Raw genomic sequence first — 13,505 nt, forward strand, 5'->3', positions numbered from 1 at the left:
GAACCATACAAAGACATGGAAATTAAACAGCATGCTCCTCAACAACAAACGAGTCAAAGAAGAAATCAGAAAGGAAATTTAAGAATTCCTAAAGACAAATGAAAATGAAAACATAACATACCAGAACCTATGGAACAAACCCATTCACTGACAACCAACTGATTTTTGACAAAGGTGCCAAAAATGTACAGTGGGGAAAGGACAGCTTTATCAACAAATGGTGCTGGGCAAATGATATCCACATGCAGAAAACTGAACATAGACCCTTACTTCTCACCATACACAAAAATCAACTCAAAATAGATTAACGACCTAAATTTAAGAGCTTAAACTATGAAAATACTAGAAGAAAGCATGGGGAAATGCTACACAAAATAGGGAGTGGGCAGTGCTTTTTTGAGTAAGACTACAAAGGCACAGGCATCTAAAGCAAAATGGCACAAATGGATCTACATCAAACTGAAAAGCTCTGCACAGCGAAGAGCACTATCAACAAATTGAAATGACAACAGAGAGAATGGGAGGAAGTGTTTGCAAACTGCACATCAGACAAGGTGCTAATATACAGAATATGTAAGTCACTCAAACAACTCAACAAAGGAAACAACAGTAACCCATTTTTAAAAAGGACCTGAATAGACATTGGTCAAAAGAAGACCTACAGGGCTGACCCCGTGGCACAATCGGGAGAGTGCAGCACTGGGAGCGCAGCGACACTCCCACTGCAGGTTCCGATCCTATATAGGAATGGCCGGTGTGCTCACTGGCTGAGCGTGGTGCGGGCGACACCAAGCCAAGGGGTACGATCCCCTTACCAGTCACGAAAAAGACAAAAAAAAAAAAAAAGAAGACCTACAGGGCTGACCCCGTGGCACAATCGGGACAGTGCAGCACTGGGAGCGCAGCGACACTCCCACTGCAGGTTCCGATCCTATATAGGAATGGCCGGTGTGCTCACTGGCCGAGCGTGGTGCGGGCGACCCCAAGCCAAGGGTTACGATCCCCTTACCAGTCACGAAAAAGACAAAAAAAAAAAAAAAAAAGAAGACCTACAAATGTACAGCAAGCACATGACAAAATGCTGAAAAGTCACTAATCATCAGGGAAATGCAAATCAAAACCACAAGGAGATATCTTCTCACCCTAGTTAGAATAGCTATTATCAACAAGACAGAAAATTACAAATGCTGGAGAAGATGCAGAGAAAAGGGAGCCCTTTTACATGGTTGGTGGGAATGTAAATTGGTACAGTCATTGTGGAAAACAGTATGGGGATTCCTCAAAGAACTAAAAATAGATCTACGTTATGAAACAGCTACCTCACTACAGGGTATATGAAACCAAATGAAAATGAAATCAATATATCAAAAAGACACCTGTACTCCCAAGTTCATCGCAATGTTATTTACACCAGCCAAGAGATGGAATCAACCTAAATCACCATCCATGCATGAATGGATAAAACAAACAAACGAACAACAAAAAAACCTGTGGTATGTATACATAGTGGACTACTATTCAGCTATGAAAAGAAATGATATTCTATCATTTGCAGCAATATTTATGGAACTGGAAACCATCACGTTAAGTGAAGTAAGCTAGGAACAGGAAGACAAATACCACATGATCTCACTCATATGTAAAATTAAAAAAAAAAAAAAAGAAAAAGAAACAAAGTGGATCTCATAGAAACAGAGGGTAAAATAATGGTTGTTAAAGGCCAGCGGCCAGGAAACAAGGGGGTTACAAAGAGGAGAAGTGGTGGACTAGCGGGTATAAAACCATGCTATCTTCCCTGAGTGAATCAATAATTTGCAGTATATGCATGTACCAAAACAACCCAGTGTACCACACAAAAATAAATATAAATAAATTTTTTTTTTTTTGTCCTTTTTGAGACTGGCTGCACTGCGCTCAGCCAGTGAGCGCTGGGAGCGCACTGGTCATCCCTATATAGGATCCGAACCCACGGCGGGAGCGCTGCTGCGCCCCCAGCGCCACACTCTCCCGAGTGTGCCACAGGCTCAGCCCTATAAATAAAATTTTAATAACCAAATTGGAGGAAGTATAAAAAATAAATAATTAAATAATACATGAATACGAAAGGCTTCTATATTACGTGTATATACTGCCACGGCTTTGAAAAAGTTAGTATTACCTGTATAAGAAGTAACATTAAAATTTTAAAGTTCATATAGATTATTTTTATGGTAGATTTTGTGGGTGTTCCTCAGCTTCTAAATTAACATCATTATTGATAATCCTTTTCAGATTATCAATAAACAGTTTGTACTCTAAATATTTATTCATGTTGACATTTACTTTGTAAAATGTGCTTCTTACAGGAATATAAATAGTTTGCTAGAAAGAACACTGGCAACTTCAAAGCAAAATGAAGACCCTTCTGCTGCTTTCAGCCATTGGGTTCTGCTGGGCTCAGTATTCCCCACATACTGAAGCTGGGAGGACATCTATGGTCCATCTGTTTGAGTGGCGCTGGGTTGATATTGCTCTGGAATGTGAACGATACTTAGCTCCCAATGGATATGGAGGGGTTCAGGTGGGTATTGTCCATCATAGAAATTGCAGAGTTTACTGTGCTTATAATAAATGGCATTCTGATAAGTTTCTTTTTTTACCCTGAGTGAAACAGTTTTCCAAGGAAGAAATAATTTGATATTGCTGGCAACTTTACATTTTGTTTCTGACATACTCTTTCTTCAGCTGAACATCTTTTTTTTTTGTCTTTTGTCTTTTTTCCGTGTCCGGCAACGGATCGCAACCCTCAGTGTTGCCCCCGTACCGGACCAGGGACCGGCAACGGGATTGCAACCCTCGGTGTTGCTCCCGCACCTAGCTCAGCCAGTGAGCGGGAACCGGTCTGTATGTGGGATCTGAACCCTCGGGCGGGAGCGCCGCCGCGCTTCCCAAGCGGCGCACTATCCAGTGCGCCACCGGGCCGGCCCTGAACATCTTTAATGTCCTATTCATACTGGTAGTTGTAAAGAAATGTAGCTGCACATATACAAATATTCCAAAATGATTTTAGGTTATTGGTTAGTTTCTAGAGTATCCGATGATATACAGTAAGCCATAATCTGATACTTATTGAGATTCCTTTATTTGTAGGTCTCACCACCCAATGAAAATATTGTAGTAACCAGCCCTTTTAGACCTTGGTGGGAAAGATACCAACCAATTAGCTATAAATTGTGCACAAGATCTGGAAATGAAGATGAATTCAAAGACATGGTGACTAGATGTAACAATGTTGGTGTAAGTGAACTCAAGTTTCCTTTCAAAATACTATATAGCACAATAATTTCTCTCTCCTGTCTCTTTCTCCTCTTGAGCAGAAATTTTTCCATATTTAAAAATTTTTAATTTTATTTCCAGCTTTAGCTATAACTCAAAATTAACTGTCGCCTAAAGTTCAACTTTGGCAGATCTTTGTGTATGTGGCATGTGTCTACTAAAGAAGAGATAAGTTAAAATTAAAAGCAGAATTGACTTATAAAGCAAAACATCATCTTTTTAACCATTTTAATTCTGCATGTCTTCTGGAAACCTTTTTCTGGTTAGGAAGTGAAAATTTCAATTATAATATTAGCTTTCATTTTTAGGAGACATATCTCAACCAGTATTTCCTGGGTCATCTCCCTATACATTTTTTGATGATAAATACCTATTTTCTCTCTTTAAAGAGAAGCACCATGAGAGACTGTTATCTATCTGCTTCTCTTCATATGGAGGTACAGAGTAGAGGCTAACTGTATCTTTCTCCTGGTGACCCACTGAAATTTCAAAAAACAATAATATCTTTTGTTTCACTGATTCTTACATCCCACCCAAAAATGGATATCTGCATTTCCTCATAGTTATGATAATTTCTGGTTCTCTCAGTTTTTAACTTACATAAATATTTGACCAATTGGCTGGAATGGATGTAGGTCTTCAGTTCACATTAGTTTCCTTTCACACTTGACTTCTGGTCTTAACAGAAAAATAAGTTGTTAAATAGAAAAGAAATATTCTACAGTTTTATTAACATGCTGTAAACTTCAATCAATAATGCCTTAGATTTCTACCTCTCTATAAGTCAAACTGAAGTAAAAACTTTGCTTTTCAGGTCCGTATTTATGTGGATGCTGTGATTAATCATATGTGTGGTAGTGGTGCAGGTTCAGGAACAAGCAGTACTTGCGGAAGTTACTTCAATGCTGAAAACAGGGAGTTTCCAGAAGTCCCATATTCTGCTTGGGATTTTAATGATGGTAAATGTAAAACTGGAAGTGGAGGAATTGAGAGCTATAATGATGCTTACCAGGTAATATTTTTTTAGGTACTAATCTGAGCAAAGAGCTACCTACACCTTTAATTATAGACATGTACCTTGTTCAACTTCATTTTAAATGGTAGTTTAAATTTCATAGTAAAATAGCATACCAGTTTTAACTGCTTGCAAATAAGACACTCAAATCAATATTTAAAAATTCCCCCCCAACCAATTAAAAAGCTCATCTACTTTATTTCCTACACTCCCTGTTTTTGTATCAGAAAATAGTTCAAAGATAGGTCCATAAGAGAATGTCAGTACTCCCGGTACCCAATGCAAAGAAAGCACTATAGAAATATCTATTTACAAACATGTAAATGAATGAATGATTATGTGGACTCTCAGGTGAAAGATGATGTGTTACGAATCGATTATAAAATTTTTACCTCAACAGGTTAAAGATTGTCGTCTGGTTAGTCTTCTTGATCTTGCACTGGAGAAAGAGTACGTGCGTTCAAAGATTGCTGAATACATGAACCGACTCATTGGCATTGGTGTAGCCGGGTTCAGACTTGATGCTGCCAAGCACATGTGGCCTGGAGACATAAAAGCAATTTTGGATAAACTGAATAATCTAAACACAAATTGGTTCCCTGAAGGAAGTAAACCTTTCATTTACCAAGAGGTACATTGATGCATATATGTGCATATAAAATAATATTATTTCGCATATTAGAAAATAAATGGCTGATTTAATTAAATATGAAATTTCTGTGATGCATATTTAATCAAATCTAAACTTAATGGATAAGTCATTTATATAGAGCAGTGTTCTTTAATCTCCTTTTATTTGGAAACAGCACATCTAATTCTTTATCGCAGTACTTTGTGGAGAAGTGCAGAGCATTTATTTAGGTTGCAAAACGTCACTGTTTGCAGTGAACTACCATCTCCCGAGAGACCATTATGGAACACAGAGAATCATGTAGTCGTTGTCTTGAGCCGGTCTGGACTTAGTGCAATAGTTTTTTTATGTGAAGAAAAGAGTTAAGGATAATGGCTAAGTTTTTGTTTTCTTTAGAGAATTGATTGAGTTCATATATATGAAGAACTGAGTAATGTTATTATCATTTATGTGCAACACTAAATTAGGTCAGCATTCTCACAGGATAACAGATCTCACTGACATAATGTTTCTTTAAATATTGTAGCATATGTTTTATAAATAAAATAAGAATTTTTGTATAAAGAAAATCATTCTGAGCATTTTGAATAACAAATAGTTTAAGGCTATTTTCTACATAATATGACTATCCTGGTTAAAACACTTTACAGTGCTAATGTAAAATGATAGTTTTTCCTATATTTCCACTAGGTAATTGATCTGGGCAGTGAACCATTTAAAAGCAATGAGTACTTTGGAAATGGCCGTGTGACCGAGTTCAAGTATGGCACAAAACTAGGCACAGTTATTCGCAAGTGGAGTGGAGAGAAGATGGCTTACTTAAAGTAAATAAAATATGATTTGTCCTTCGAATTATTTCACAGAACTATTAGTCATATTACCCCAATATGAGTTATCTTCTTAGATTCTTCATATTTAAACAACTGTCAAGGAGTTCATTATTTATGTTGTGTTGTAGTTTCAAAAACCCCAATGATCATCTTTATTATTAGAATATCAGTCACAGGAAGAATATATAGTAACCCAAAATATCACCTAGAGATTTTAATCTATGTATGAAATAACTGTAGTAGATTTGCCTAATGTTTGCATACAGCCTCTTAAAGCCAGATTTTTATTAGAATGATCCTACCATTTATAAACTACCTCTAATGTTACAATACTGTGAAATTTACATGTATTCTATCATTTGAAATATTAAAATATTTATATTACAACAATAAAATATTGGACCCTTATTATAACCCATTCTGTGGGTTATGCCATTCTGTGTAATTTGATATGGATATTGACTTTTCTTAAGTACACCTAAATTATAATCTAATGAAACATCTAAAAGCATCTTTTTTTATACCAAAAATCTTACTGCTGCAACATGAATGGAATACAAGTAATCCATACATATATACAAACACATATATATTTATAGGTATATAACAATCCTACAGAATAAGAATTTAATTAGAGACTGAATGTTATCTGAGGATGCTGCATAGAAAGAGATGCAGATTTAGGTTCCTCTAACGCTATTGTAAGAGAATTCATGTATGTATATATAACTGTTTTTTAAATAGAAACTGGGGAGAACCTTGGAGTTTCGTGCCTTCTGATAGAGCACTTGTCTTTGTGGATAACCATGACAATCAACGTGGACATGGTGCGGGAGGAGCATCGATTCTTACATTCTGGGATGCTCGGTAGGAACAGAGTTCTCCACATTGTTGTTTTACCTGCCTTTTAAGGATGGTACGAATATTGTATTTTTCTATGATAATATCATTTTGTAACTTTCAGACTGTATAAAATGGCAGTTGGATTCATGCTTGCTCATCCCTACGGATTTACACGAGTAATGTCAAGCTACCGTTGGCCAAGATATTTTGAGGATGGAAGTGTAAGTTTTGGAGTTGTTCAAAACATTTATTTTTCAAGGACAACAAGGCAATTTTGTCTTCATCTCACATTTTATTCATCAAATGATTATTAGGAATATACTTGATGGAGGACTCTGATTTTAGTAATGCAGACTATATTAAAGTAAGATTCATGTTCACTGTTGCCAAAGATTATGCAAGTTCTTTCAGAAATTTTACAAATATTCCTCTCACAAGAAAAAAATACTTAAAAACAAGAGCAAGATACAGGGACTAAAATAGGAACTTCTCATAAGTACTTACTTCCTAGGGTTGATAGGAGGATTACACATGCTAACACTTGTAAGGAACTTAAAACAGTGGGTGCCCATAATTAGAGAACTATAAAGGTTTGTAAAATACTTTTTTTTTTCCCCTTTTTTTGTCTTTTCTCGTGACCGGCAGCGGATCGCAACCCTCAGTGTCGCGCCCGTACCGGACCGGGACCGGCAACGGGATCACAACCCTCGGTGTTGCGCCCGCACCTCGCTCAGCCAGTGAGCGGCTGGTCTGTATGTGGGATCCGAACCCTCGGCGGGAGCGCCGCCGTGCTCCCAAGTGGCGCACTGTAGCAGTATACTTTTTTTTAAGGAAGCTCTATCTAATGCAAAAAATATTCAGTTGAACTGAGGTTAAATAGGGAAAGTGTCTTATAAGAGGAAGGAAATTATATGTGTTAAGGAACAGGAATTTGCAGACTATTCCAGAAAAGGTAAGAATGAAAAAAATATTTGGGAATACGATAAAAGCATTGTTCTGATTAGCAGTTTCAGAAAAGAACTGAGAAATAAGATTAGGAGGATATTTTGAAAGCTAGTGAAAGGTTTTCTTCTTAAACTGAAGGTTTCAAAACTTACATCATCCAGAAACTTCATACCTAATGCAGAAATTTCTCTCCCTATGAGTTAGAGGAGTATCTCTCTAGTTTTTTTTCTAGACTTCTTTTAATTTGAGAAGCCCACTACTTTGTACAGAAACTAATTCCATTGTTAAACAACTTTAATATTTAGACGGTGTCTCTTTATGTTGAGGCAACTTACAATTTCTGGTAATTGGTTTTATTTCAGATGCCAGAAGTTATGGACTATTTCCATTTATCTTTTTCCTGTAACATTTCCATTTTCTCAAGAGGCTAAAATCTCTTTGTTTTGTCCACTATTAATCATGTGACAGGATTTAAAGATAGACATATAACTCTCCTAGACTTTACATTTTTTTAAAAATTAATATCTTTACATTGAACTGGCATAAAAAGAAATCAAGAAGCTAGTCCATTTATAATAGCCACCAAAAAAAAAATAAAACACCTAGGAATAAATTTAAACAAGGATGTGAAAAATCTCTATAACTGGAACTGCGAAATTAACTGCGAATTATCACTGTTGAAATTAAAGAGGACACAGGAGGATGGGAACATATCCCACTCTCTTGAATTGGAAGAATTAACATTGTGAAAGTGTTCATACTACCCACAGTGATCTACAGATTCAATGCAATCCCCATTAAAATTCCAATGACATTTTTGTCAGAAATGGAAAAGACTATCCTAACATTCATATGGAAGAACAAAAGACAACAAATAGCCAAAGCAATCTTGAGCAAAAAAAAAAAAAAAAAAAAAAAAAAAAAAGCTGTAGGCATGATACTCCTCAACTTTAAACTATACTACAAAGCTATAGTAACCAAAACAGCATGCTACTGGCATAAAAATAGACACATGGATCAAAAAAAAAAAAAAGAATAGAGAATCCAGAAATCAAACCATGCACCTACAGCCATCTGTTCTTTGACAAAGGTACCAAGACTACATGCTGGGGAAGAGACTGTCTCTTCAGTAAATGGTGCTGGGAAAATCAGACATTCATATTTAGGAGAATGAAACTATATCAAACTAGAAAGCTTCTGCAGCAAAAGAAACAATTAACAGAGTAAAAAGACAAACAACAGAATGGGAGAAAATATTTGCAAAATATACATCTGACAGAAGATTAATAACCAGAATATACAAGGAACTCAAACAATTTAACAGCAAAAAAACAAGCCACCCAATTAAAAAGTGGGCAACAGAGTTGAATAGGCATTTCTCAAAGGAAGGTATATGAATGGCTGACAGACACATGAAAAAATGTCCAACATCACTCAGCATTCGAGAAATGCAAATCAAGACCACTTTGAGATACCATCTCACTCCAGTTAGGATGGCTAATATCCGCAAGACTGAGAATGACCAATGCTGACAAGGATGCAGAGAAAAAGGAACCCTCCTGCACTGCTGGTCGGACTGCAAAATGGTGCAGCCTTTATGGAAAATGGTATGGAGGTTCCTCAAACAATTACAAATAGATCTGCCATATGACCCTGCTATTCCACTGCTGGGTGGAATTTCCATTACCCAGAGTAATGGAAATCATCATGTTAAAGGGACACCTGTACCTCCGTGTTTATTGCAGCACTATATGCAATAGCCAAGAGCTGGAACCAGCCCAAATGTCCATCATCGGGTGAATGGATATGGAAAATGTGGTATATCTACACAATGGAATACTACTCTGCTATATGAGAAAATGAAATACTGCCATTTACAACAACATGGATGGACTTAGAGAAAATTATATTAAGTGAAATAAACCAGGCACAGAAAGAGAAATACCACATGTCCTCACTTATTTGTAGAAGCTAATAAAAACAAATACATAAATATACAAATTAATGGAGGGCAGGGAGAAGAAGACAACAATCACAACGATTCCTTGAACTTGTTAAGACAAATGAACAAATATGATGTTGATGGTGGGAAGCGGGGAGAGGGAGGGAGGAAAAGGAGGAATTGATAAAGGGACATGAAAATTAACTATATTGTATATTAATAAAGTCAAATAACAATAAAAGAAAAAAATAATATTAAAAATACAGCCAATTCAGTAATGAATATTACAATGTGTCAATTAGTATATTTATCCCAAAGAAAGTATAAAAGAAACTAATATTTATTAGGCAATTATCATATTCAAGGCATTTTCACACACCACATTTTAACAACCAAACAATATCTTCATTTTACACATGAGAAAACTGAGCACAGAGAAGTTACATATATTGACTATATTTTCATAGTTAGTACTAATGGAGCCTATATTTTCATCCTGGTGTTTCTGACTCTAATAACCTTGCCATGTTGATAACATGGTACTGCTTGCAGGGACATTAAGAAGCCATTGTTGTAGTCCCTTGGAAAGAAAATTAGAGGATAAAAATTTGTTACTCTTTTTGAAAATATGGTATGAGAGAATCAGATGGCCAGAAAGATGATGAGGACTGAGTAAAGCGCTGTAAAAACACTGAAGGCATTGGATTCTAAATAAAGATACTGCAGAGACACAGCTGGTAGGATAGATTGGGTATGATGAAGAAGAAATGGGGAAATACAGGTATGTTTAAAAAAATATGTTGTTTTTTCTTTCCTAATTAAGGATATTAATGATTGGGTTGGGCCACCGAATGATAATGGAGTAATTAAAGAAGTTACTATTAATCCAGACACTACTTGCGGCAATGACTGGGTCTGTGAACATCGATGGCGTCAAATAAGGTGGGGATATTTATTTAGAGATATCCTCTCAGTAAACTTTTCTTAACATTTTATCTTAAACTGTTAAAGCTTTAGCGTATCAGCCTTTTATGATATTGTGTTTTTAGGAACATGGTTATTTTCCGTAATGTAGTTGATGGCCAGGATTTTACAAACTGGTGGGATAATGGTAGCAACCAAGTGGCTTTTGGAAGAGGAAACAGAGGATTCATTGTCTTTAACAATGACGACTGGTAAGTAGATATTAAGTAAAAATTATATTTCATACTAGCATATTTTTGATTTATTCCTTTCCCTTCCTGCTCATTTATTTTTTTAATACCTGAAAAATCCTTTAGTCAGTGGATTAAGAAAACGTAGAAATTAGAAAAGGGTAGAAGAAAAATGACGATGGCTTATTCTTTTGTTCTCTGATGTTTATAAGGGCTCTGTGTTGAAAGTAGAACTCTTCATGTGCACCCTCACAATATCATGTGTGAATATATAATGCACATATATATACTTACACCCTCCCCCCTATACACAAAGTAGTTAATATAAGGGTTGTGACATCACTAAAAGAACATGTCCTGTAGTCATGTTTTTAATCATGGGAAATTTTTTCCTTGCAGTTTTTCTAAAGTACTTCATCTGATTCTTTAGATATTCTCTTTACCTTTCTGTCTCTCTCTTACAAATAAAGTTTTTAAAGCGTATGCATAAAGAGTGTGTATCTTGTGGTTATTGATTTGCTTCAGGAGATTTTTGTGTTTTAATTCAGACACATCTCATTACTGGAATTCCATTTGTGATGCTTGTATTCTCTGCCTCTAGTAGAACGATTCCCAGGACTCTTTGCTAACAGTTGAAATGTCTAAGTCCAATGCCAACTATCACTCATGCTTAGCTCATTCTAGCTTAAGTTACATTTTACTGGCCAATAAATAAATATGTCAAGTATATCTTTTTTTGCCAAAAGTGCTCATCGCTACTTCTTTAATTTCTTTCTTTTGGGGATGGGAAACCAAAACAAATTTGTTTGAGACAATTTTAAGTTCCAAACTAGGTACTTCTTCACAGAAATGCTAGGTCATTGTTACCTGAAGCCCAAGATTTCTTTGGCCTCCCAAAACAAAAATAAAAACAACAAAAGAGATTTTTAAAGAAATAATTCCATTTATAATTTTAAAAATAATCAGTATTTTCCTAAGTTCAGATTAGAACAAATTTAAAATATTTATTTTTACTACAAGGTGGTGATTTCTGCAAAAATTCACTGCTGTACTTCAACTTTTTGGGGGGAGGTGAGTGATGTTCCCTACTGACTAGTGAATTGCTAGGTCTTGTGTAAGATTATTGTTGGTCCTGAGAAAGCTATTTACATCCACTGGAGCAGTCTTTGTGTTTGGATGGTCTTCTTACCTCGAGTGCTTAGGGTTCCACAGCACAAAGTTAATCTGTTTGTGCATTTCAGACATACTTGGTATTCTTGCATCTAACTGTGTTGAATTTAAGTTGAATTTTAAATTTTATTTTACAGGTCATTATCTTCAACTTTGCAAACTGGTCTTCCTGGTGGCACATATTGTGATGTCATTTCTGGAGATAAAATTAATGGCAGTTGCACGGGAATTAAAATCTATGTTGGCAATGATGGCTATGCTTATTTTTCTATTAGTAACTCTGCTGAAGATCCATTTATTGCAATTCATGCTGATTCTAAATTATAAAATTCAAATTAAATGTATATCAAGAGCAATAACCAAGTGTGTTTATTTTCTTGTTGGTATATTAATTCTTTTAATTCGTGACTTTTTAGTAAAAGTTATTATAGGTAATCAACTTATAAAACTCAAAAAAGCATAAAAACCCATGTTGTTATAATATTACAAGGAAATTCCAATGAACATGTTGTTATGCTCTAGAAGACTCACTTTAACCTATTTCTCAAAGGAATTTCTGAGAACTCAGAAAGGCATCTTGAAAAGTCTTCTTGTTGTCATTAACACCATTTACCCAGCTATGGATCTCTAATTATGTCTCTATGTAATTCTAGATGGAGTATTCCTATCAATTAGTTAGGAATAGCTCATTTAGTGGTCATTCCTGTACTCAGCCCATTTGCATGGTTTTTACAATGCAAAGGCATTTTTGCAGCTAATGTAATTAAATAATAGAAGAAAGCTATATTATCCAATCTACAATTCTTAAATATATTGAGGTCACAGTCTACTCTTTCTATGTTCTTTCCTTTTTTTTTAATTTCTTTTTTTTCCACTGGCTTTGACTTGCTGTCCTATGACTTTTTGTTACTTCTCTTAATCTCCAATATGACTATTTACTTAGGGCTTTCATGACACCATGTGCTCAGGTTTTCTTACCACTCCTCTAGCTGTTTATTTTCCTTCAACTTGACTTTAACTGTGGAATTTGTTAGTTTTCTCACCTAGGTCTCTTATAACTTCCAGTTGTTTTTCTTATGGTTAAATGAGAAAATAAATGCCATAACTAGACGGCTCTCTCTTCTTTTCACCAACAAATGTGTCTATTCCTTCTCAGAAGCACATTCACTATACATTGGTTACCGCTTCAGGACCACAATTTCTACCATTTGCATTAATCCTGTGAGACAGAACACATACATGCAAAAGTTATATGATGCAGGTGTATTATTCACTAACAGACAACAGGGAAAGCAGAAGCCTAGGATTCATAATGAAGCAGCCTCCCCAGTGCTCAAGAAAGCTACTGGGTGGATAGAGTCTCATTTGCATGAGACATTTCCTTGCCCCATTTTTACTGAGCTGGGGGACCCCAGTAGGCAACCTGCCCTGTGTTTTATAACCTCAGGCTACATGATGTGCTGGACTAAAGCTTTTAAGGACATCCTGATTTAAGAGGGACAGGAAGAGAGCCCAGGCAGTTTCTGCCATTTCCTCCTTATCTCAGGATTTTGCATTCCCAGTGCATACATTCTACAGTTCTTGAGAACTACAAGTAAGAAGGAGGGAAGAAATGGGTTGGTCCTAGGCTACCCGCAGAACTTTTGGGCATTTTCCCCTG

General features: G+C 35.9%; 1 protein-coding gene across 1 annotated transcript; it reads left to right on the top strand.

The window, feature by feature from the left end:
- Positions 1 to 2,327: 2,327 nt before the first annotated feature.
- On the top strand, positions 2,328 to 12,201 carry LOC103593882 (pancreatic alpha-amylase). Its single transcript, XM_008576975.1, has 10 exons — positions 2,328 to 2,560; positions 3,130 to 3,276; positions 4,130 to 4,327; positions 4,731 to 4,961; positions 5,652 to 5,785; positions 6,536 to 6,658; positions 6,756 to 6,855; positions 10,345 to 10,463; positions 10,571 to 10,696; positions 11,983 to 12,201. The coding sequence occupies exons 1-10, from the start codon at positions 2,393 to 2,395 to the stop codon at positions 12,170 to 12,172; spliced, it is 1,536 nt and encodes a 511-aa protein (XP_008575197.1). The 5' UTR covers positions 2,328 to 2,392; the 3' UTR covers positions 12,173 to 12,201.
- Positions 12,202 to 13,505: the final 1,304 nt, after the last annotated feature.

This window comes from Galeopterus variegatus, unplaced genomic scaffold (genome assembly GCF_000696425.1).
Source record: "Galeopterus variegatus unplaced genomic scaffold, G_variegatus-3.0.2 Scaffold1436, whole genome shotgun sequence".
In the NCBI taxonomy this organism is placed as follows: Eukaryota; Metazoa; Chordata; class Mammalia; order Dermoptera; family Cynocephalidae; genus Galeopterus; species Galeopterus variegatus.